This window comes from Scyliorhinus canicula, chromosome 10, assembly GCF_902713615.1.
Source record: "Scyliorhinus canicula chromosome 10, sScyCan1.1, whole genome shotgun sequence".
NCBI lineage: Eukaryota > Metazoa > Chordata > Chondrichthyes > Carcharhiniformes > Scyliorhinidae > Scyliorhinus > Scyliorhinus canicula.
The window spans coordinates 97033886-97058730 of NC_052155.1; the positions used below are offsets into that span (position 1 = coordinate 97033886).

The window sequence follows — 24845 nt, forward strand, 5'->3', positions numbered from 1 at the left end:
GGAAGACCAGAATTTAAAGAGGAGGCAGAGTCATCTCAGAGTCAGCTCAGAGACAGCCAGCTCTCACAGCTCGGTACATGGGAAAGATAGAACATAGCAACCGAGCTAACCAGCGAACACATCTAAAGAAGACCAGACTTTAAAGCAGACTGATTGTCAAGGTGGGCCTGAAGGTCCTTTCAAGCAACCAGAAGGATCCAGAAGCAAGATCTTTTTACTTTTCTGTAAAGACAGTGATTGCAGCTTTTAAAAGAAAAAATATAATAAAATAACTTAAAAGTTTTAACCTGAAACAATGGTTATTCCAAAGTCTACTTACTTAGCAATGCGGGACCGAGGATCGATGCTACTAAGTGGTAAGGAAATGAAATCTTCTGTGAAGGTATGGGTTATACTGGGGGATAACTTGAAAATATAGTTTGACCTGAATAGCACCCACCGAAGCCTGCATAGGAGTCAGGGAGTGAGAATCCCTGTTCACCATTTAGAATGTCGGCCCTTTTTGGTATAGGGGAAATTCTAAGAATAGTGGTGAGTTTTCAACAACACAGGAAAGCAAGCAGGCACAGAACCTGGATGCGTATTGAGAAGGCAACTCCCAGACGAGACTGAAACTATAGGTCGATTAACATATTGATGGCCCATCTCCGGGAACAAAGGAATGACACTCAAGTAACCGATACTATTGCAGACATCCTGGCGCCACTAAAGACACAAACAAAACAAGGCCAATGGCCACCAAAGACACGCCCAGCCATCAGTGCACCCACCCCTTTATTGGTCAAGATCAATACGAATGATCAAGATACGGCCCAATTAATTGGGGCCAAGTTCAAGGCCCGCCCAAAAGCGCGCGAAGCCCCTTCAGGTATAAGAAGAAGCCCCCGAGAGAGAATCGCTCACTTGGACTCGGCTCTCGAAGCGGAGAGACCCGTCCACCAGCTGCACCAGAAGCAAGTAAGTCCAAGATCAACGCTCGCTATCAGACGGATGACCTTAGCTGTTCTCCTGTCAAGTCTTCGAACCCAACAGCCTCAGATCCGAACAACGGCCATTGTTGCTCTGACTGAGTGGGCACCCGAAGTTAAGTATAAGCGTTAGCGTTAGAGATAGTTTAGTTTATGGTATTTTGTGCTTGAGTAGATATTATTGTGTGTGTAAATAAATAGTATTGACTTTGAACTAACTAACTAACTGCATTGGTTCTTTGATTAGTATTCGGGTTTGAACCTTGTGGCGGTATCGAGAGATACCTGGCGACTCTAGAGCAAACATAATTAGGATCACGGAAGGCGACCATATTGACCGCTGTATTTAGAACCAGATAAATATAGCAACAAAGGGAATAGAAGGCTGGGGTGTAGATTGGATGTGGGGCTGTTGGGGGGACCAAGAGTTTTGTAATAAGATTGGAAAAGTGATTGAGGAATATGTGCGGTTTAATTGTACAGATGAGGTCTTGCAGGTGGACGGATGGGAAGCTTTGAAGGCAGTGGTGAGTGAGGAGGTGACATTGTTTAAGGCAAAGGTGGATAAGGAGGAGAGGGTGGAACAGCAAAGGTTAATAGATGAGATGTTGGAAGTGGATAGGAGATATGCCCAGAATGTAGATCCAACACTGTTGGAAAAGAGGAAGGAGTTGTGGGCGAGTTTTGACCGGCTATCCACAAGTGGGGTAGAATGGAGGAGAGTTGGTGCAGGAGGTCGGGGCTGAGGGTGTTGGCAACAGCACCACTCCTGATGGCCCCGGGGAAATACTTAGGGAGTCCTGTAGTAGAAGCGATGTTGAAAATCTGGAGACAGTTGCACAGCACTTTAGGAATTGTTGGCCAGGAGATTGACATTGTATTTGTTACCGTTGATTGTTTGTTGGTGGCACTGTTGCTAAGTTTGCAGATGATACAAAGATGGGCAGAGGGACAGATGGTATTGAGGAAGCAGGAGGGCTGCAGAAGGACTTGGACAGGTTGGAGAGAGGGCAAAGAAGTGGCAGATGGAATACAATGTGGAAAAGTGAGAGGTTATGCACTTTGGTAGGAAGAATGGAGGCAGAGACTATTTTCTAAATGGAAAAAGGCTTAGGAAATCAGAAACACAAAGGGATGTAGGTGCCCTGGTTCAAAATTCTCTTAAGGTTTAACGTGCAGGTTCAGTTAGGAAGGCAAATGCAATGTTAGCATTCATGTCGAGAGGGCTAAAATACAAGACCAGGGATGTACTGCTGAGACTATGTAAGGCTCTGGTGAAACTCCATTTGGAGTATTGTGAGCAGTTGTGGGCCGCGTATTTAAGGAAGGATGTTCTGGCCTTGGAAAGGGTCCGGAGGAGGTTCACAAGAATCATCCCTGGAATGAAGAGCGTGTCATATGAGGAGCGGTTGAGGACTCTGTGTCTGTACTCATTGGAGTTTAGAAGGATGAGGGGAAACCTACAGGATCCTGAGAGGCCTAGATAGAGTGGGCATGGAGCAGATGTTTCCACTTGTAGAAAAACTAGAACCAGAGGCCGCAGCCTCAGACTGAAGGGACAATAAGGGACTATTCTTGAAAACAGAGATGAGGAGGAATTTCTTCAGTCAGAGGGTGGTGAATCTATGGACTCATTGCCGCAGAAGAGTGTGGAGGCCAAATCATTGAGTGTCTTTAAGACAGGGATAGATAGGTTCTTGATTAATATGCGGCAAAGACAGGAGAATGGGGATGAGAAACATATGAGCCATGATTGAATGATGGAGCAGACTCGATTGGCCGAATGGCCTAATTTTGCTCTTATGTTTTACGGCCTCTTATGGATTTATGATATTAAGCCCATACTTGCTAGTTTGAATTAAAGAACAAATATTCAAAAAAACACAAGAGTTTAAATATCATTTTGCGATTATATTTATTTGAATATGTACAACTAGGCAGTTGAGATCATTCTTTGTTTTACACTGAATGAAAATGAGACAACAGTTAACAGTTCGAGAAGAAAGTGCACAAAGAAGGGGTACAATTAATTTTGACAATCTCATCTCGACTAAAGGCAACCTAGATCTGCACGCAAGATGTAGGGTTGCAGGTCGCCTATTGTTAAACTAAACAGTAAAAAACACCTGTACGTTCTAAGCAACACAGTACACTTAAATACGAGAACAGAGACAGTCTTTCCAATTGTATGTCTAAATTCTCATAAATCCACCATATCTCTTTTCAAGTTCAGGGACTTCTTTGGAATAAATTTCACCATCTTCATCAGAAGGAATGAGAGCATCATTCCAACGTTTCATAAATCCACCATATCTTTTCTGGTACTCTGGTTTACCAAATCTTCTCATGAAGCCCCCATATCTTTTTTGCAATTCTGGTAAATCTTCTATTTCTGGGCTTCTCTTGAATCCATTCATGAATCCTCCATATCGCTTCATGATCTCGCTACGGTTGTCAGAGTCGCTGTGGTCCAAGTAATGCTTCCGTTCATTGAGCTCATTTAAGTTTAGCAGCTCTCTCAGAATGTCAGCTGAATCGACCGAAGAAGGGCTTTCAATGTCCTTCTTCATGAACCCTCCATATCTCTTACTTAGTATCTCTCTTCCTTTATTTTCATCGTCAACTTCGGAAATATATGTATCACCACTGTCTGCTTTTTTCATGAAGCCTCCATAACGCTTCATGAAGCCGCCATACCTTTTGTTCAAAAGCAGGCGTTGTGCTTCCTTTTCTTTGTCACTCTCAGGAGAACTTTCACTGTCATCATGGGGTTTGTTGACTTCCTCCAGCTCCTTACACATCCCCCATGCCTTTCCTGATGGCAGCTTACCTTCACACTCTAACGTGCAACTCTGAAAGAAAATAACATTTATGGATCAAAGGATGCCACTGAGAGACAGCATGACAGTCAAACAAATTAAGGTTTAATAAGTTCCTATATTTTAGTTATAACAGAACAGCAGGTCTGGCAGCATCTGTGGGGAGAGAAACAGAGTTAATTGTTTGAGGCGAAAATGACTTCTTCAGAATTGGAAGAGGATAGAAATGAATTGAGCTTAATGCCATTAAAAGGGGGGAGGGAGAGGGAGGACAAAAGGGAAGATCTGGGATGGGTAGAGGGCAGGAGGAATTAGACACAGCATTTGTTCAGTGTGAGTGGCAGAATAATGTCCAAAAGCAAAATCATGAAAAACAAGATTCAGACTGCCACGTGGCAAAAAACAGAATCACAATGGAGGAGCAGAGTTCATGGTCTGAAATCGTTAAACTCAATATTAAATCCAGAAGGATTAGGCACTTGACAGGCTTCTAGACTCAACACTGAATTCGACATTTTCAAACCATGAAATTTGCCCCTTTTTTTGATTCTGCTTTTCTTTGCCTTGCGCGTGACTGAATCTTATTTTTCATGTTTTTGCTTTTGGATAGAGCTGTTCATTATTCTGCCATTCAGATCACTTTTGACAACTATTTTGTTTCCTTCCATTATCACTCCCTTTGCCTTTTGTTCCATTACATCTTTGGCAATAGTGGTGTAGATTAGTAATCCAATGACCCAGCCTAATATTCTGGGAGCATGGGTTCAAATCCCTCCCCAGTAGTTGGTGGAATTTAAATTCAGTTACTAGATCAGGAATATAACGCTAGTCTTACTGATGGCGACCGTGAAAATATCATTGATTGTTGCAAAAGCCTCTATGGGGCTTATAAATCTGTTCTTCTTACTTGTTCTGGCCTCCATATTTTTCCAGACACACAGCAATGTGATTGACTCTTAACTGTGCTCTGAAAGGGCAATTGGAGATGGGAAGCAAATGCTGGCCTTGTCAGCAACACTTGGGCAGCACGGTAGCATGGTGGTTAGCATCAATGCTTCACAGCTCCAGGGTCCCAGGTTCGATTCCCGGCTGGGTCACTGTCTGTGCGGAGTCGGCACGTCCTCCCCGTGTGTGCGTGGGTTTCCTCCGGGTGCTCCGGTTTCCTCCCACAGTCCAAAAGATGTGCGGGTTAGGTGGATTGGCCAGGCTAAATTGCCCTTAGTGTCCTAAAAAATAAGGTTAATGGGGGTTGTTGGGTTACTGGCATAGGGTGGATACGTGGGCTTGAGTAGGGTGATCATTGCTAGGCACAACATCGAGGGCCGAAGGGCCTGTTCTGTGCTGTACTGTTCTAATTCTAATTCTAAAAAAAAAACTCACATCCAATGAAAGGATAAAGAAAACAAGTTGATCTCTTTTACCCTTTGTACTTACTCCCCTTCTCCGCTTTCAATACCATAATAGCCATTCACATTTCTACCCTCCTTCAGTTCTGGAGAAGTCATATATGATTTGATGTGTTGGGCATGATTTAACGGCCTCTTCACGCCCGACTTTAGCTCACCAGGCTAAATCGCTGGCTTTTAAAGCAGACCAAGCAGGCCAGCAGCACGGTTCGATTCCCAAACCAGCCTCCCCGGACAGGCGCCGGAATGTGGCGACTAGGGGCTTTTCACAGTAACTTCATTGAAGCCTACTCGTGACAATAAGCGATTTTCATTTCATTTCATTTCATGATGAGGCCGTTGAATCTCGCAGGAGGCCTCTTGCGCGATTTGCGATGCTAGAAATGCCTTGCCAGATTTAATGGCATCTCGCAAAACATCACAATCTGAATCTCACCCTCAATGGTCGTGATCCAGATCGGCATATTTCAATGGGCAAGTAGGCTCATTTACATATCCGTTTGTGGGATTCTCTCAATGTCCGGATCTAACTGCCACGCCTGGGAGACCTCGCCAGGGCGCCGTTTAGTACTGGTTTCCACAAACGGGGACCAGCTAGTGGGATCTCCAAGATCATTAGAGACCCCGGGTGGTCGGAACAGGGCATGGTGGTACTCGGGCACCTTGGCACTACCAGCTTGGCAGCCTGGCAGTGCCCCTACCCAGTCACCATGGAGGTGCCAACCTGGCACAATCAGGGAGACCAAGTAGCACTGCTAGGCTGGCAGGTTAATTGGCAGTGTGGCAGTGGTAGGGTGCCCAGGTGCCAGGTTGGCACTGCCAGGGGTCAGGCCCGGGATAACTTACCAGGTGGAGAGGGGTGAGGGGGTGTTCTCAGGGGCCTCCCCAAGGTTGAGGGTGTGGCGGGGGGGTTGAAAACAAGAATGGACTGGGACAGGAGGAGGATCAGGGCAGCCAGACAAAATGGTGCCCCGATCTGCAAGGAGCCTTTCCTGCAGGGATTGCCTGTAGGAAATGATTCTAAATGTGGCCTCGGTGGAGAGAAACTCCCTGAGGCCAAAGGAAACAGCAAAGATTCCTGCAGCCACCAAGAAACACCCCCGCTAAATGTGCCCAAAACCTATATTATTTTCTGGTTAAATCGTGCCCGTTAGCTCTGTTTCTCTCCACGGGTGCTACTAGACCACTGAGTATTTCTGGTACATTCTGTTTTTATTTCACATTTTCAGCAGCTAATATTTTGTTTTTCTTCCATGGAGGTGATTTGGAGTCCTCTCTCTCCGTCAAACTCTGGAGAGAATTGAAAAACTGCGATTCTCCCTGGTGTAATGGGGTTTTGAAATTTCCCACCCGCACACACTGGATGAGTGTAAATTGCGCTGGGAGCTGGAAATCTCATTTTAGTACATCACCATATCATGAGCAAGCACTCTTTCCAGACCTTCCCCACTCACGGAATCTTGACCTAGCACTGAAGTGTCACCGGTATCATTTACATCAAGTCTGGCCAGGCGTGAAGTGATTGAGGGAATGCCTCTGGGGGCACAGAGCTAAGGAGAGCCCTGGGAGAGTCCTGCCCTGGCACAGCCCTGGCCCAGGTTGCCACTGCCAGGTTTCTGCCCTCGGATGCCTCTTGTGACAGACAAGGCACAGCGGATTAAAATGAAGCCTGCAATGAACATGACAAGCATACACCTAGAGGGCACCCTCATTCTCCCATTTCACAAACCCTACATACTTATCCAGAGAGACAAACTTACTAGACAAGTGCAAATGATAGTCATAGAATCATAGAATTTACAGTGCAGACAGTGGCCATTCGGTCCATCAAGTCCGCACCAGCCCTTCGAAAGAACACCCAAGCTCACACCTCCAACCTGTACCCGGAGCCTAATAACCTCACCTAACCTTTTGGACACTAAGGGGCAATTTAGCATGGCCAATCCTCTTAACCCGCATATCTTTGGATTTCTGGATATGGTTTTCTGACAGTTCCACGAACCCACAGAGATACAATTATAAGTTGATTAGTAACGAAAGATTTTAAAGGTGCAAGATTGCGGACTGGTGTTTATTTTAGAAAATTGAAATGGGAGAATAGTTATGCACAATCAGCAAGAACGGCCTTTGGCTTTTCTTTAACTCTCAGCATAAATGCAGGCCCTTCAATTCGCTCTTTCAGCCATACAGTGGCGCAGTCCAATGCTTTCCCTCTAAAGGCTCGGTGGCCACTGAAGTTGCGTGAGTGCAAACTTCAATCAAGGTTGGCTCACCTGGAAGAGATGTTTTCCAACCCTTGACTAATTGTAATTCTCCCCTTCATTTCAACTCGTTGCACAGAAACGACTTTTGGAGAACTGTTGATGCCTTCCAAAGCTTGGTCAGAGACATGAAGATACGAACAGAAAGTAAACGGCACTTTTACACGCGTTAGAAACACTAAACAATACCACGTCCAAGATTCTGTCTGGCTACCGACACACTGCACACTTTGTTTTTACCAAGCGGCGTTGCTCCTTGTAAAGGAGGTATCTAGCCCATATCGAGCCTGAATGGCGATTGTAGGCACCAGACTGTATTTGCCTCTGAACATCGCTGTCATTCCTGGGACCAGGGATGGAGAGTCGCCCTTACCCTTCTCCCTGCTGGCATTGCTGGGGCCGGGGAGTCGCCCTTACCCCTCTCCCCGCTGGCATTGCTGGGGCCAGGGATGGAGAGTCACCCTTACCCTTCTCCCTGCTGGCATTGCTGGGGCCGGGGAGTCGCCCTTACCCCTCTCCCCGCTGGCATTGCTGGGGCCAGGGATGGAGAGTCGCCCTTACCCCTCTCCCCGCTGGCATTGCTGGGGCCGGGAATGGAGAGCCGCCCTTACCCCTCTCCCCGCTGGCATTGCTGGGACCAGGGATGGAGAGTCGCCCTTACCCCTCCCTGCTGGCATTGCTGGGGCCGGCGATGGAGAGTCGCCCTTACCCCTCTCCCTGCTGGCATTGCTGGGACCAGGGATGGAGAGTCGCCCTTACCCCTCTCCCCGCTGGCATTGCTGGGGCCAGGGATGGAGAGTCGCCCTTACCCCACTCCCTGCTGGCATTGCTGGGACCAGGGATGGAGAGTTGCCCTTACCCCTCTCCCCGCTGGCATTGCTGGGACCAGGGATGGAGAGTCGCCCTTACCCCTCTCCCTGCTGGCATTGCTGTGGCCGGGGATAGAGAGTCACCCTTACTCCCCTCCCCGCTGGCATTGCTGGGGCCGGGGAGTTGCCGTTACCCGTCTCCCTGCTGGCATTGCTGGGGCCGGGGATGGAGAGTCGCCCTTACCCTTCTCCCTGCTGGCATTGCCGGGACCAGGGATGGAGAGTCGCCCTTACCCCTCTCCCTGCTGGCATTGCTGGGACCAGGGATGGAGAGTCGCCCTTACCCCTCTCCCTGCTGGCATTGCTGGGACCATAGATGGAGAGTCGCCCTTACCCCTCTCCCCGCTGGCATTGCTGGGACCAGGGATGGAGAGTCGCCTTTACCCCTCTCCCTGCTGGCATTGCTGGGGCCGGGAATGGAGAGTCGCCCTTACCCCTCTCCCCGCTGGCATTCCTGGGGCCGGGAATGGAGAGTCGCCCTTACCCCTCTCCCCGCTGGCATTGCTGTGGCCGGGAATGGAGAGTCGCCCTTACCCCTCTCCCCGCTGGCATTGCTGGGGCCTGGGATGGAGAGTCGCCCTTACCCCTCTCCCTGCTGGCATTGCTGGGACCAGGGATGGAGAGTCGCCCTTACCCCTCTCCCCACTGGGATTGCTGGGGCCGGGGAGTCGCCCTTACCCCTCTCCCCGCTGGCATTGCTGGGGCCGCGAATGAAGAGTCACCCTTACCCCTCTCCTCGCTGGCATCGCTGGGACCAGGGATGGAGAGTCGCCCTTAACCCTCTCCCAGCTGGCATTGCTGGGGCCGGGGAGTCGCCCTTACCCCTCTCCCCACTGGCATTGCTGGGACCAGGGATAAAGAATCGCCCTTACCCCTTTCCCCGCTGGCATTGCTGGGACCAGGGTTGGAGAGTCGCCCTTAACCCTCTCCCCGCTGGCATTGCTTGGGCCGGGGAGTCGCCCTTACCCCTCTCCCCACTGGCATTGCTGGGACCGGGGAGTCGCCCTTACCCCTCTCCCCGCTGGCATTGCTGGGGCCGGGGATGGAGAGTTGCCCTTACCCCTCTCCCCGCTGGCATTGCTGGGGCCGGGGATGGAGAGTCGCCCTTACCCCTCTCCCCGCTGGCATTGCTGGGACCGGGGAGCCGCCCTTACCCCTCTCCCCGATGGCATTGTTGGGGCCAGGGATGGCGAGTCGCCCTTACCCCTCTCCCCGCTGGCATTGCTGGGACCAGGGATGGAGAGTCGTCCTTACCCCTCTCCCCGCTGGCATTGCTGGGACCAGGGATGGAGAGTCGCCCTTACCCCTCTCCCAGCTGGCATTGCTGGGGCCGGGGAGTCGCCCTTACCCCTCTCCGTGCTGGCATTGCTGGGACCAGGGATGGAGAGTCACCCTTACCCCTTTCCCCGCTGGCATTGCTGGGACCAGGGATGGAGAGTCGCCCTTAACCCTCTCCCCGCTGGCATTGCTTGGGCCGGGGAGTCGCCCTTACCCCTCTCCCCACTGGCATTGCTGGGACCGGGGAGTCGCCCTTACCCCTCTCCCCGCAGGCATTGCTGGGGCCGGGGAGTCGCCCTTACCCCTCTCCCCGCTGGCATTGCTGGGGCCGGGGATGGGGAGTTGCCCTTACCCCTCTCCCCACTGGCATTGCTGGGACCGGGGAGTCACCCTTAGCCCTCTACCCGCTGGCATTACTGGGGCCGGGGATGGAGAGTCGCCCTTACCCCTCTCCCCGCTGGCATTGCTGGGACCGGGGATGGAGAGTCGCCCTTACCCCTCTCCCCGCTGGCATTGTTGGGACCGGGGAGTCTCCCTTACCCCTCGCCCCGCTGGCATTGCTGGGGTCGGGAATGGGGAGTCGCCCTTACCCCTCTCCCCGCTGGCATTGCTGGGGACGGGGATGGAGAGCCACCCTTACTCCTCTCCCCGCTGGCATTGCTGGGGCCGGGGAGTCGCCCTTATCCCTCTCCCCGCAGGCATTGCTGGGGCCGGGGATGGGGAGTCGCCCTAACCCCTCTCCCCGCTGGCATTACTGGGACCAGGGATGGAGAGTCGCCCTAACATCTCTCCCCGCTGGCATTGCTGGGGCCGGGGATGGGGAGTCACCCTTACCCCTCTCCCGCTGGCATTGCTGGGGCCCGGGATGGGGAGTCGCCCTTACCCCTCTCCCCACTGGCATTGCTGGGGCCGGGGAGTCGCCCTTACCCCTCTCCCCGCTGGCAATGCTGGGACCAGGGATGGGAAGTCGCCCTTACTCCTCTCCCCGCTGGCATTGCTGGGGCCGGCGAGTCACCCTTACCCCTCTCCCCGCTGGCATTGCTGGGGCCGGGGAGTCGCCCTTACCCCTCTCTCCGCTGGCATTGCTGGGGCTGGGGAGTCGCCCTTACCCCTCTCCCCGCTGGCATTGCTGGGGCCGGGGATGGAGAGTCGCCCTTACCCCTCTCCCCACTGGCATTGCTGGGGCCGGGGAGTCACCCTTACCCCTCTCCCCGCTGGCATTGCTGGGGCCGGGGAGTCGCCCTTACCCCTCTCCCCGCTGGCATTGCTGGGACCGGGGATGGGGAGTCGCCCTTACCCCTCTCCCCGCTGGCATTGCTGGGGCCGGGGAGGCGCCCTTACCACTCTCCCCGCTGGCATTGCTGGGGATGGGGAGTCGCCCTTACCCCTCACCCCGCTGGCATTGCTGGGGCCGGGGATGGGGAGTCGCCCTTACCCCTCTCCCCGCTGGAATTGCTAGGGCCAGGGATGGAGAGTCGCCCTTACCCCTCTCCCCGCTGGCATTGCTGGGGCCGGGGATGGAGAGTCGCCCTTACCCCTCTCCCCGCTGGCATTGCTGGGGCCGTGGATGGGGAGTCGCCCTTACCCCTCTCCCCACTGGCATTGTTGGCTTGGCTGTCATGTATTGTCCACCCCTAAGAAAGTGGCCGTGGGCCTTTTAATTCTCACCACGTCAACTTATATGTCGGGAATTTGGAAATTTGAAGCGAAACAATGCAAATGCACAAAAATTGCTATTTCCACGCGCCATTCTTCCCCATGTCATTTCAGTGTTGTGACACTGACAACACTTTGGCTGAATCCGAATGTGCACCGATCGCCCCGCTGCCTGATACATTTCCATGACTGAGAGAAATGGGTCACAAAATCAGGGTGGGCGACATGCCAGCACTGCTATCATATGCCGGCTAGTTATCTGAGGCGATACCCCAGAAAATGGTGATTTGCACTTTGATAACTACTGCCAGATTACCTTCCAACCTCACTTCTGGCAAGAAAGCCTGGTTAGTTGAAGCTTACTCCAACTCCTGTATTTTACCACCTAGCCATATTATTTGCACATTGCTGGCAGGTTACTCCAGACAGACTGGGCGCCGAAACGATTTAGCATCTCTCCAATCTGGCACTATATTCACTCAAACAAATAATTAATTTCTCACTTTATCCAAACCTTTATTTTGATTTTAAAATAGCTACATTGATAAAATATCAACGTATCTAGTTTGTGTGAGCACCCCCGCCCCCACACGCAAATACATATATTGTCTGAGTAAGTCCAATGCAAACTGGGAACAGCATCTCAAAACTCAACATTGAGTTCAACACCTTTAGACTGTAACCTTTCTCCTCCATCTTAAAACCTTTAAAAAAAATATCCGGTACCTCTATTGTCTCAATACAATAATCTTCCCGTTCCCCACCCCAGGCCATCTGTTTTTGTGCTTAAGGTTGTTACATCTTGTTGCAATCTCTCACAGCTACGGTTTAATATCCAACACATTCTCCCTCTCTCGTCCCAATGCAGAGCCAAACTGGCTGGAAATGTTACCGTTGTTTTCTCTGAAATTAGAAGAATGAGTGGAGATCTAACTGAGGTATGTAGGATAATAAAAGGTTTTGATTGACAAAGTAGACGTAGAGCGGATGCTTCCTCTACAACGAGAGGTCATAGTTTTAATATAAGGAGTAGCAGATTTAAAATAGAGGTGAGGAGAAATTACTTCTCCTAAAGGGCCCTGAATCTGTGAAATCCAGGAGCACAGAGTGCGGTGGATGCCAGGACATTGAATACACTTCATGAGAAGACAGACAGATTTTAATTAGTAATGGAATGAGGGGTGATATAGAACGGGCTGGAAAGTCGAGTGGAGGCCAAGATGAGATCGGCGATGATCGTATTGAATGATGGAGCAGGCTCCAGGAAGTTAATTATCTACTCCTGCTCCTAGTTCTTATGTTGGTAGCTGCTGTCAGACCTGCTGAGTTCTCCAGCATTCTCTGTTCTTGTTTCAAAGTTCAGCATCTGCAGTATTCCTATTACAGGCTGTGTATGCTGTGCCCCACGCCTGTTGCGGAGCGGAAGAATGCACAGCAATGATTATCTTCACTGGTGAATAATAGTGTGCATAATTATTGGGGGCGGGCAATTGGAAATCCTGTTTATGGCCGAAGCTGACCAAGTCCACGCTTCTAAAACATAACCCCCCAACCCTTGCGAGTTCGCTTAGACCACTGTCCCCTCATGTCCATTAATCTCTGTCCATCATAAACATCTCCGAGTCCCACAGCCGCCTTGTTGGAACATTATTTGTCGGTGATTTATACTTATTTACAACACGAAACTTATTAATAATGCTAACACTACTTTTAAAATGTCATTCAATGGCATTGTTGCCAAAGGAATCAGGCAGCTTCGTAAATTTAAAAAAACCAAATCTGCAAATGCTGGAGGTCTGCAAGGAAGGAAAATTGCCGGGAACACATAGTTGGTCAGTCAGCATCTGCGGAGAGAGGGCAGCACAACGTTTTGTTGAAATGTTTTTCTTAACAGCTTCGGGAAATATGAAATCATCTCTTTGGTCCACACCCGCTGAATGATCCGCTGTGTGATTCCAGCCTGGCGAACTGTACAAATACCCTCACATTAATATCAAACACTGTGCACAATGTAGAATGTTTCTCCGAGCAGAAAAAATACGCGGGATTAATTTATTTGCACGTTCCATTTCATATTTAAGTGCCACGTATTAATCATTCGTTGAGGTCTATCTGTGGGCCCAATGTTTAGTTGTCCTGCCTGGTTTTCACTGGGCACTCCTGACGGGACAGCTTGGGAAAATCTTTCTTCAAGCTGTTTTATTACAGCCTGGGGAAGGAGCACTCGGCCAAGTATCCAGGCCTCGGAGCAAACTGAGGCTCATGCATTGTGACTGCGCAGTCTAAACGCCAGGGGGCTAAAGGTCCCAATGAACGATCACTATTTGTTGCACGGTGACCGTGTTGAAAATATGCTCCACATTGGGCAGTAAAAACAATCCAGGCTGGAAACTACTTTTCTGCAAAGTGAACCTGAAGCTGCTTAATCCCGGGAGTTGGAGGCGGGCGGGGAGAACAATGGGATTCCACCCAGACTGCTGGAAACTGTCTGAATCTGGAATGACTGAGAACCTGGAATGGGGCAGGAGTGAATTGTCCAAGAATTTCTTCAATGTATTTCCGCGTATCCATGAGGATATCCGGGGGGGTTTCTACCTGAATAGGTTCTCATCGGCTAATTATCAGGTCCGCAGCCTGTCTTTATTCAGTTATAACTTTTTAAAAATTCTTGCGGGACAAGATTAATGATCATTAAAAGGAGAAAGCCAAGCTGTTACACTTGTCCCAAATGCCCGTGCGGATTGTTGGAGTGCCCGGCATTTCCCGGACCATTCAGTGCAGTGAGCCACAGGCGGTGCTAGATGGCGCTAGTGAGACTGTCCCTTTTTGCCTCCATTCCCACTGGAGACTTCTTTTGTCTCTGGCTTTAGAAATACTCAGGAAGCGGCGGGATAACGGAATTGGCGTTGCAAACGGGAAGAAAAGCTTTGGCCAGTAATCGCGTCGCTGACTGTAGAACAGTTCAAGATTACCTGTCTGCTTCTGCCTTCGCCTCCAGTGATTTCCTCTCTGTCTCATTCCCGTCTCTTTCTCACTCCCCATCCCAATCTTCCCGGACCTCGGCAACGCGGTATTCAGGGAGCTCACTTTCCCCACCTCTCTGACTCCTTGGAACAGAACCGCCATATAAACACCTGCAGAGTTCAGAATGAACACTCTGCTTTGTGTCATACAAATGAAGCAAGTTGATGAAAGTCAGTCATAAAATACTTGACTTCCTAAAAACTCCCAACTATTTTAGAGCTTTGACAAAGAGTCATCCAGACGCGAGCCCCTTTCTTTCTCCACAGATGTTGTCAGTTCTGCTGAGATTCACCTGAAGAAGGAGCCGTGCTCCGAAAGCTCGTGTTTGAAACAAACCTGTTGGACTTTAACCTGGTGTTGTAAGACTTCTTACTGTGCTCACCCCAGTCCAACGCCGGCATCTCCACATCACTGCTGAGATTGAGCAGTGTTTTATTGTTTTGTTTGTTTTAGATTGCAGCGTCCGCAGTAAATTGCTTTTAACTATTTTAGATTACCCGGCGTTTCTCTAATGCTGCATTAGGCTAAACCGTGGATTGCGGGGTGATTGGCCAAGGTTACAAGTGACTTCCCGCAGCCGGCTTTTCGAGGATAACATTCACTTCACATCGGCATGAGGGTGGGATTCCTAACCTTGCCAACACAGTGGGTATGTATGGGTGAAAGGGTAGGTGTTTCGTTTCATTAAAGGGGGATGTTTAAACTCACCAGCGGGTTAAACTCTGTCAGATGACCAGCCAGATGGTAGGCACAGTAAGCGCAGTCCTGGTCACAGTCCGCCCCGACTCCCAGGAAGGAGGCACACAAGAACGCCACCAGGCAGTGGCACTTCCACAGTAACGCCATGAGCTGCAAATACAGGGGAGAATACACGATAAACTTAGCCCAGATACTCAAAGGGAACATGCAGGTCTTCATTCAAACCTTACTCGATCTTCGCCCAAACATACTTAAAACCTTCATATCATTCTACACCATAAATGCGATCACCCAGTTTGGGACACTTTCTGCTTATCTATAGCTTGGATGCAAACGGCAGTTCTTTTCTAACAGCAGAACTAGCCTTTTTGTTGAAGGGATCTCGGAAAGAGTTCTGTTTCTCGGCTGGACAGTACAGGTTAGACTCAACACAAATCCCCGGGCTCTGTGTGGTGTTAATGCAAGAGGAGCATACAGCAGCTGCTAAATGTAAACTACTGTGCAAAACAAGATATTAGTAAATGGTGAAAACGATGTTTATCATCACCATCTCTATCCGAAAGAGGAATTTACACACGGCTTGCTTTTCACTCCAAACTTAGTACATTGGTCACTGCTAACAGACCAAAGCTTGAAGTTATTTTAGTTCAAAATGAAGCATGCTCGGTACAGTTACAGAGAAATGCGGTTTCAGTGAATTTTGAAAGCTCTGCTCCTGGTCACACGTTCCAAGGACCACCAGAATCCGCCAGCGCCTCAAAAAGTTCAGCCTTACCTCAGTTGTAGCCTTTCTGAAAATGAAACTCGTCTGAAGCTGGGCGTAGCTTTTTCTGGCTGTTGCAGGCTTCAGCGGGTATTTATAGGGGAAAGCGGCGATCTCCGAAGATGACCTGGGAAATAGACAAATGCCCCGCAGTTATAGCAAGCAATCGACTGATGCCGAACTGTCTCGCCGCACGCCTTTAAGTAAGGGCGGGTCACTGTGGGTGACTGTCAATCCTGATCCAAGCTGTCAGGCTGTTAACATTTACAACGTTGGAGATGGAAGCAACTCCTGTGAAGAGCTCAAGAAGCAAAACAGTTGCCTGGAAGTCCAATGACGCAGAACGTCCGCACTTTTTATCTTTCATGGTGCATGACACATCGCCGCCTACATGACAACACTTCAGGATGGAGTTTGGAAAAAAAAAGGTGGATTTGTAAATGAGGGATGATCGATTGTCCCCAGTAATTTTTTTTAGAAACAATATATGAAGAGACAGCAGGGAGCATTTACATTCCAAGACCAAACTCCCAAAGCTGTTACTCAAAGACCAACTTGACCTGCCTCTTGCAAAGTCTTTTCTTCACTGGTAATGAATGCCAGAACTCGGTGCAACTGAGGTCTTGAGGAAATAGCAAAGGACAAGTTATAAATACATGTAAATCCAATTAGTTACTTCTTTATTGAGTGACCTGGTAATATTTGGTAATATCACAATCGCCAAAGCAGGGTTACTCTGGTGGGTAGCTGTATCCCATAAACCACCCACTCAGCCTAATGATCTGTAGAATAATGGCAATTGGGCACATTTGAGGTTAAATTGATTTCATTTTATTTATTTAGAAATATGCATTTTGTTTTGCCAGTTGAGAGTTTGTGGGAGCTGGGCTCCATTCTCCAGCGTCAGACTAGATTGGTTTCACTCGAATTTGAACTGCGCCGAGTGAAGAATCTGTCTGCTGTGTGCTGGAACAAGTGACAGTCATACTTATAGAGAAGATCGCCAGAAAACAGTCTTGGGGAAAAGCTTAAGTTACTTCGAAAAGTACCTTTTCTGATACCAACTGAATCTGGTTAGGGGATTCTCACATTTAACACTGACGTCTCCAGCTCCCCCAATATGTGAGCTGGTGTCTTCAATCCAGCAGGATTTTGTTTTGTTGAAATTCTGGTTAAAATCCAAAGGAAAACGGCGAATATTGCCAGACATAATAAACATCCACACACATGCTTGATAAAACACATACTGAGATTCTGGGTACCACAAGATTTTGACTTCCATTTTCTACAACGAAGGGTTAATAGCTTTGTAGCAATGAATGACATTTTACTGCACACGTTTCATCGCATAAACCACTGTTCGTGTCAGTGAATGTGTGGGGATCAATCAGATATACTCCCAGCCGCGTTCCAGGGACTCACCCACCCCAATGCGCTATCTGAAATTCCTCTCTACTCGGAAGCATCAAGTACATTGAGGCACCCCGCAGCAGAGAATTCAGCATTCACTTAGGGCTGCCACACACACATAGGTCGGAGCAGTTACACTGTTGTTTACCGACCTTCTCAAGCAAATATTTATCGATTCGAGCGGTGTGCAGAGAAAGATTTTGCGAGACTCTCGACCAGTTGGTCTACTGGGGAGAGGGGAGACGCCACAATCCTGGAGAGTTTAATGGAGTATACAACCCAAAGGATTAATAGCCTTGTTCCCCATAACTCGTTTTATACCAATCCGTGTTGAAAGCTTGGCTCCACGCCACTTTATCAGCCTGGATCCAACGTTATTTCCACTCGCAAATTAAAGAAATTACAGCTAACTTTGTAAGATCGTGGGTGTGAACTCAGATAGGGTGGCTCTCTATGACCTGTGAGGTGTTAGCTTTAGAATTTTATTAGAGGAATGAAAACAAACGCCTAAAATGCGAGCAGATGCCACAGGAACAACTCCATTCTCCAGAACTGTTTTCGTCCAAATAAGAAGATCTTCAATCTTAGGCAGTTTTGCAATCCGCTCTGATGCCTGTTAATAATACCTGTAGCTTAACCTATTGATCACACCCGAGAGGACAGCCTGGCATTTAGCTAGCCTCCTTATCCCATTTATTTTATGATGTGGAGATGCCGGCGTTGGACTGGGGTGAGCACAGTAAGACGTCTTACAACACCAGGTTAAAGTCCAACAGGTTTGTTTCAAACACGAGCTTTCGGAGCGCAGCTCCTTCCTCAGGTGACTGGAGAGGTATGATCCAGAAACATTTATATAGACAAAGTCAGCGATGCCGGAGAATGCGAGAATTTGCAGGTGATCAAATCATTACATTCTATCTGGCTCAGACCTCTCTCTGGATCTGTAATGATTTGATTACCTGCAAATTCTCGCATTCCAAGCATTGTCCGGCATCGCTGACTTTGTCTATATAAATGTTTCTGGATCATACCTCTCCAGTCACCTGAGGAAGGAGCTGCGTTCCGAAAGCTCGTGTTTGAAACAAACCTGTTGGACTTTAACCTGGTGTAAGACTTCTTACCATTTATTTTAAACACAGCATAATGAGCAGAGAAGCAGCAGTGGAAGATTGGCGCCACAATCAAAACACCAAAACGACATGATAAACTTTAAACAAAATTTGTGCAGTTGAGAAATGGCAATCTAAATTTGAAATTACATGCTACTTTAAACTCTTTCCTTTTCAATTTTTATACATAATTCTAATGTTGGAGGGACGGTTGGAATGTGTTGTGATTACTAAACAAGTTCTTTGTTGTCATTTAATTACCTTCTTTTGGTCTTCCCAGGCAGGTCAATAAAGATAGAGGAACAATGATTCAGATCACTTGCAATTTCTCAATAGATAAATAACGATGCTTTGGGTATTTTTAAGGTGGAGAATACCTTTGTAATCTTTAGATAGATGTGCATTTGAAGTTGAGCTGATGAAGCTGAGGTGAGTGATGGGAAGATAAAATCAAACTCCTAATGTATCTCAGTTCTTGCCAGTCTGATGGGGAAAAGGAACACATCAACATCTCAGAAGTTTAGTAAGAGATGGCAATTTAATAGTTTGCTGTTTATTTCCTTTCTTTCTGATTTATTTTATTATTTTGGTCCTGGACCCATAATTGGGATGTGCCTTTAAAGCAGAAGATTCAACGTTGAAACAGCATGTTTGCCACACACTGTGTTCTCTGATTTCATGTTTGGGAGAGAAGCCAGACACTAGGTGGATCTTAGGAACTGGTTGTGGAGGGAGTAGGTTCAATTTGTTAACTGGCAATTTTGGGGAGGCAGTGGCATTACTGGACCAGTAATCCAGAGACCCAGTGTAATGCACCGGGGTCCCAGATTCGAATTCCACCATGGCAGATGGTAAAATTTGAATTAAAACAAAATCTGGAATTAAAAGTCTAATAAATGATGACCATGGAACCATTAACAATGGTCGTAAAAAAACTATCTGGTTCACTAATGTCCTTCAGGGAAGGAAATCTGCAGTCCTTACCTGGTCTTGTCTCTCCAGACCCACACAGTGATGTGGTTGACTCTTAACTGCCCCCCACTGAAATGGCCTAGTAAGCCACTAGGGCAATTAGGGATGGGCAACAAATACCCGCATCCCAAGAGCAAATACAAACTTTCTCTCTCTCTCTCTCTCTCTCTCTCCCACATGATATGTTAGTCAAGTGCTTGGGTCTGTGTTAGAAACACAGGAGAGCCCAAGAGCAAGGAGTCTAGGTGGTGTAACATCAGAGCATTTTCTGGTGGGAAAACTGATCTGGAGAGTATTGGGTTGTCGTTTGAGCATGAGAGGGAATTTTTAAAAAAATGGAGCTATGAGAAAAAGAGGAAGAAAGAGCTTTTCAAAAGAAAATTGAAATGAGGAACTTGATGTGGAAATGAAAAGATTATCAAGGAAAGAAAGAGAAAAGGAGAACTTAAAAGGTTGAAGTTGAGGAAAGTCAAGAGGGAGGAGTAACGCTCCCCAGTCCAAATCCTAGTGGGGATAATGTTTAAATTTGTACAGGCACTAGAAAAAATTGAGGAATAGGATGTAGAGGCATGCCTCATGACATTTGAGAAAATAGCAACTCAAGTGAAGTGATGGGGTGGGTGCAGGAAGTTTATGCTTCCCTGTCAGAGGGGGTATCTAAGGATTATGATGAGGTAAGAAAGTTTAAGACTTTAAGGGAACATCCGGAATAGACGTATGTTGAATTTGAAAGGTTAAGAGGGACCTGAGGTAAATACGGTGTGGGAGGAGGCATGGCAAATGAGGTAGGTGGGAGGTTAGCAGGGTTTTTGCCTGAGGTGAAGATCATCCCTTTTTCATCAAGTGATGTAGCCAAACTCTTAACATGTTAAGGGACACAGGTGGTACAGAAACTCTCTTGCTGGAGAGAGATTTTCCCTCTGGAGAGTGCAGTAAAAGCTAAGGAGTCGGGATCTCCGTCTAGAGACGCTGGAATCATGAATAATGATTGGACAGAGAATCGCTCGTCAGCCGGAAATTGCGGCCGGCGCCTGGCACCCAACCGAATACCCATGCTCTGGTGCCTCAACAGTGGCGTGAATGTGTTCCACATCGCAAGCCGGCGTGGGCATGGAAATTATACAGTAATAACCATTGGCTGCTATTAGTGGGCCCAACCTGGAATTCTTTGAGCTTTCCGCGATGCTCCAACTCTGCCAGGCGGATGTGCCAATGGTGAGGTTCGCTTATGGTTAGCACTGTGGCTTCAGAGCGCCAGGGTCTCAGGATTCCTGGCTTGGGTCACTGTCTGTGTGGAGTCTGCATGTTCTCCTCATGTCTGCATGAGTTTCCTCCGGATGCTCCGGTTTCCTCCCACAAGTCCAGAAAGACATACTATCAGGTAATATGGATATTCTGAATTCTCCCTCTGTGTACCCAAACAGGCGCTGAAATGTGGCGACTAGGGGATTTTCACAGTAACTTCATTGCAGTGTTAATGTAAGCCTATTTGTGATAATAAAAATCATTAAAATCGGGAAACAGGTGCTGTGGCTGCCTGAGAGACACCATGGCAGCTGAGGGAAAAAGAGGAGGTAAGATATGTTCCCAAAGATGTAGCCATGGGCTGCCAGTTGTACTGTTGGCTGGGGGGTAGGGGCAGGGGGGGTGGGGGTGGGGGCGGAGAGTCTGCCAGGGCCTGTTGGGGAGGGGGGGGTGTAGCGGGTTGGCCACCATAGGCCATAGCCATAGTTGAGCAGAGTGTCACCGGTTGTCCGTATCCTCCCCCACAACTGGCCACCATCCGGCTGGTGGGGCATCACGCAGCCCATCCAAGGAGGATGTCCACAGTAGGTCCCAGTGAAGGGCGCAGGACAGGGGCCACTTGCATGGTTGCACGAGCCACCCATATGCCTACCAGCTGGGAAAGGTGGCAGAGTCACAGGCATTCCAGGTGCTAAGCACCGACAGAACCAGGGGTGTGGTGTCGAGTCAGGGGGAATGGCTGGGGTTGGAATGGGGGACGGGTTGACATGCAGGGTCAGGAGCTGCAATGCCGATTGGGGCGACCGCGCAGCCTGCTGGACCTGGTTGAGCATAGGGGTACCCACCATGGTAACATATCTGCCCTTTACCCCCTGCAGAGAATGCATTTCTACACCCAACCAGGAGTGGTTGGCATCTGCATGGCTGCTGCAGCCCTGGCTGATGCAAGGAGGCTGAACGAGCAGGAGCCGGTTGGAGATAGCCCTGTAGCAGTGGAGCCTGCCCCAGAGGAGCCAACCAGTGAGGGAGGCAAGCCAGCCAGCCAACAGGACGAGCCAGTGGGAAGGCGGTGCCGCATCAGGCCTCCTGTACACGGGCAGCGCCTATCATTCGAGGACCTGCTTGATGGGGCATGTTGTCGAAGACGCCAGTTGACCAGGGAGGCTGTATGCTTCTTCATGGCATACCTGGAACCATAGGGGTATTGGGGAGGACACCAGCTCCCATTGGCCGTCAAGGTAACGGTCGCCCTGAACCTTTATGCCACGGGATCCTTCCAGGAGCTGAGTGGGGACCTGTCTGGGATCTCAAAGACCTTGGTGCACACATGCATCTGTGATGTAATGGAGGTCCTGTATGCCCGGCTGGCACAATGCAGCAACAGGAATATGGGCCGAGCCACCAGGTTGCCCGAGCAGCTGGGTTTGCCGCCATCATCAGGATTACCCAGGTCCAGGGGGTGATCAACCCTACAAGCATCGCTGCACGAGGGAGTGCGCTTCCCGAACAAGGGGAATGCTTAGTTGTGTGTGACCACGAGCTGCACATCATGCACATCTGCATCCGATATCCAGGCAGCTTGACAATGCCTTCATCCTGGTGCACTTGATGGCACTTTTGAGGCACTCTCCCGGGTGAGGGGTTGGCTCCTGGGTGACAGGGGTTACCCGCTGTGGTCATGGCTGATGACGCCAATCCAGAGGCTACAGACCAATGTGGAAACCTGTTACAATGACCTCACGCCCGGCCAGTCACCCCTCCCCTTTCCACCTTCCCTGCATGCACTGCACCACCCCCACACCTGCACTCCCCTCCGTACTTCCTACCTGCATCACTACAGGGTGCTGGCCCTGGGTTGGCAGGAACAGCAGGTCTGGTCGGTGGAGGATGATGACAACCTGCTCCGTAGTGAGCCCTGGTGCTCCACATCGTTGGAAGCAATCTGCATCCCGCCCTTGGTAGAACTTTCCACCATCCGCCCGGGTGATCCCTGCATGTGTGCTGCCCATTCCATCTCAGGGTCCCATCATACCCCTGGGATGGCAGGCCTGGGGATGAGATCCAGGTTTGGGGTGAGGGGGAAGGGGGGGGGGGGTGGTTATAGGGTGGCGGGGTTAGGTACCGGGGTAATATGCGGTGTTGGATCGTGCACCTGGTAGGCCTTACACCATGGCGCCCCCATATATCTAGCCCTGCCCCCTTTCACCTCCGGATGTGACATCGGGGTGGCCTTCAACTGCCCTGGGGGCCCTGGCCCATGCCTACCTCCAACGCCCGCACCGGCGGCCACCCACCCTCCTGTCCGGCACACCCTCTGCACCCAGCCCAGCCCATCCCTCACACCTTTCTGACAGAGCACCGAGGCAGGTTGGAATGTTGTTGAACCGGGGCGGCACAGAGGCACAGTGGTTAGCACTGCTCCCTCACAGCTCCAGGGACCCGGGTTCAATTACGGCCTCGGATGACTGTCTGTTAAGAATTTGCACATTCTCCCCATGTCTGTGTGGGTTTCTTCTGCGTGCTCTGGTTTCCTCCCACAGTCTAAAGATGTGCAGGTTAGGTGGATTGGCCATGCTAAATTGCCCTTAGTGTCCAAAAAGGTGATGGTGGGGTTGCTGTGTTACGGGGATGGGGTGGAGGTGTGGGCTTAAGTAGGGCGCTCTTTCCAAGGGCCGGTGCAGGATCGATGGGCTGAATGGTCTCCTTCTGCACTGTAAATTCTATGATTGTAGGTGTTTATTGTGATATATATAAATTGTGCCCTAGCCCCTATCGCTTACCTATGTGCTCCAGCCATGTCAACTTAACTGGTGTCTAACTTTCTAGACTTACATGTCCTAATGCTCCGTCTAGGTGGGTGTCCAGGCGATGCATCAGAAGTGGAGGCGACGTGCAGTGATCCCATCCCTGTGACTTGGGTCGCCTTTGGCGGATGTCCTCGAACGATCCGGCCCGGATGGGCCCGCCAGTCTATTGGGTGTCACAAGTGGCGTGGTGTCAAAGGTGCTGAGGTACTCCAGCACTTACCCTATGGGAGTCATAGATTAGCATAGAATTTACAGTGCAGAAGGAGGCCATTCGGCCCATCGAGTCTGCACCGGCTCTTGGAAAGAGCACCCTACCCAAGGTCAACACCTCCACCCTATCCCCATAACCCAGTAATCCCACCCAACACTAAGGGCAATTTTGGACACTATGGGCAATTTACCATGGCCATACCACCTAACCTGCACATCTTTTGACTGTGGGAGGAAACCAGAGCATCCGGAGGAAACCCACGCACATACGGGAGGATGTGCAGACGCCACACAGTGACCCAAGCCGGAATTGAACCTGGGACCCTGGAGCTGTAAAGCATTTGTGCTATCCACAATGCCCTGTGGCATGGGCCCCATCACCTCCTCTTCCTTCGATGTATCTGATGGCCCCCGGGCTACTCGTTGGGACAGGGACGTGGCCGGAGCCAGCTCCGAGGTCCCTCCGCTACCTGGTGCTGCCAGTCCTGGAGGCTCACTCTGATCTCGACCAGAGCCTCCATGCTCACGGCCATGGAGCACAGGGACTGTGCCACATCACTCAGGGACTGTGGCAGGTCCCTATGTGTCTGGTTCAGGTCAGCCAGTGCCAGGCAAACGCTGCGGAGGACGGCCGCCAAAGGGGACCTGTTGCGACTGGGCCATGCTGTGATGCGCTGCAGCAATGTCTGTGTGGTCCTGGTACGTGGCTGCCTGTGACATGGCCGCCCTGTCCTGTGCCTCGGCCACGGATCTCAAATTGCGCACTAGTGCTTGGACATCCTGAGCCAGGGCTGATACCATCACCCCCCCAAGGCCTCCACCGCGGACGCCACCTATACAGTGTTGGTCTGGGTGGCATGCAATGTCAGCACCGCCTCCTGCAGGCTGAATGGTTGCTGACAGCCCCTCATGTAGCCCCGACTCAGTGCCTACATCTCTAACATTGAGGGGACTGATCTTTCCAGAAGCCTCAGACCCATCCGGACGGCAGCTAATCCTTGGGGTCAGGCCACCCTCTGACCATCAGCCCCCTCGGCGGTTCATACCTCCACCTGAGATACCACTGCATGTGTGTGTGGTATGCACCAGATTGTGCCACAGGAGCCTCTTAACTGCCCAACTGAGCTGAGTGTCCCTGGGATTGAGGAGAGTGTTGGTGTCGAGAAGTCGGTGTTGGCTCCAGATGTGTGCTCTGGGGTGTCGCGGGGTTTTGGCTGGGGCTGCAGTTCACCGTAGTGAGATGAGTCACAGGGTTGCGTCTGGGAAACGGGGACACTGGACGGACCGGTCTTGTCACCAGCTGATCCTGCAAGACAAAAGACAAGACGCCTGGTTAGATCGCGGGTGGG

General features: G+C 50.0%; 1 protein-coding gene across 1 annotated transcript; it reads right to left on the reverse strand.

Moving 5' to 3' along the window:
- Positions 1 to 2864: 2864 nt before the first annotated feature.
- On the reverse strand, positions 2865 to 15992 carry penkb (proenkephalin b). The gene is made up of 3 exons (XM_038809401.1): positions 15756 to 15992; positions 14990 to 15130; positions 2865 to 3820 (listed from the first exon to the last, which is right to left on the reverse strand). The coding sequence occupies exons 2-3, from the start codon at positions 15125 to 15127 to the stop codon at positions 3161 to 3163; spliced, it is 798 nt and encodes a 265-aa protein (XP_038665329.1). The 5' UTR covers positions 15128 to 15130; positions 15756 to 15992; the 3' UTR covers positions 2865 to 3160.
- Between the last annotated feature and the right edge of the window lie 8853 nt (positions 15993 to 24845).

Coding starts and splice junctions, on each gene's coding strand:
- penkb (XM_038809401.1), bottom strand. CDS start 15,127: ATGGCGTTACTGTGGAAGTGCCACTGCCTGGTGGCGTTCTTGTGTGCC. Junction 3,821..14,989: donor TGACAGAGTTTAACCCGCTG/GTGAGTTTAAAC, acceptor ATTTTCTTTCAG/AGTTGCACGTTAGAGTGTGA.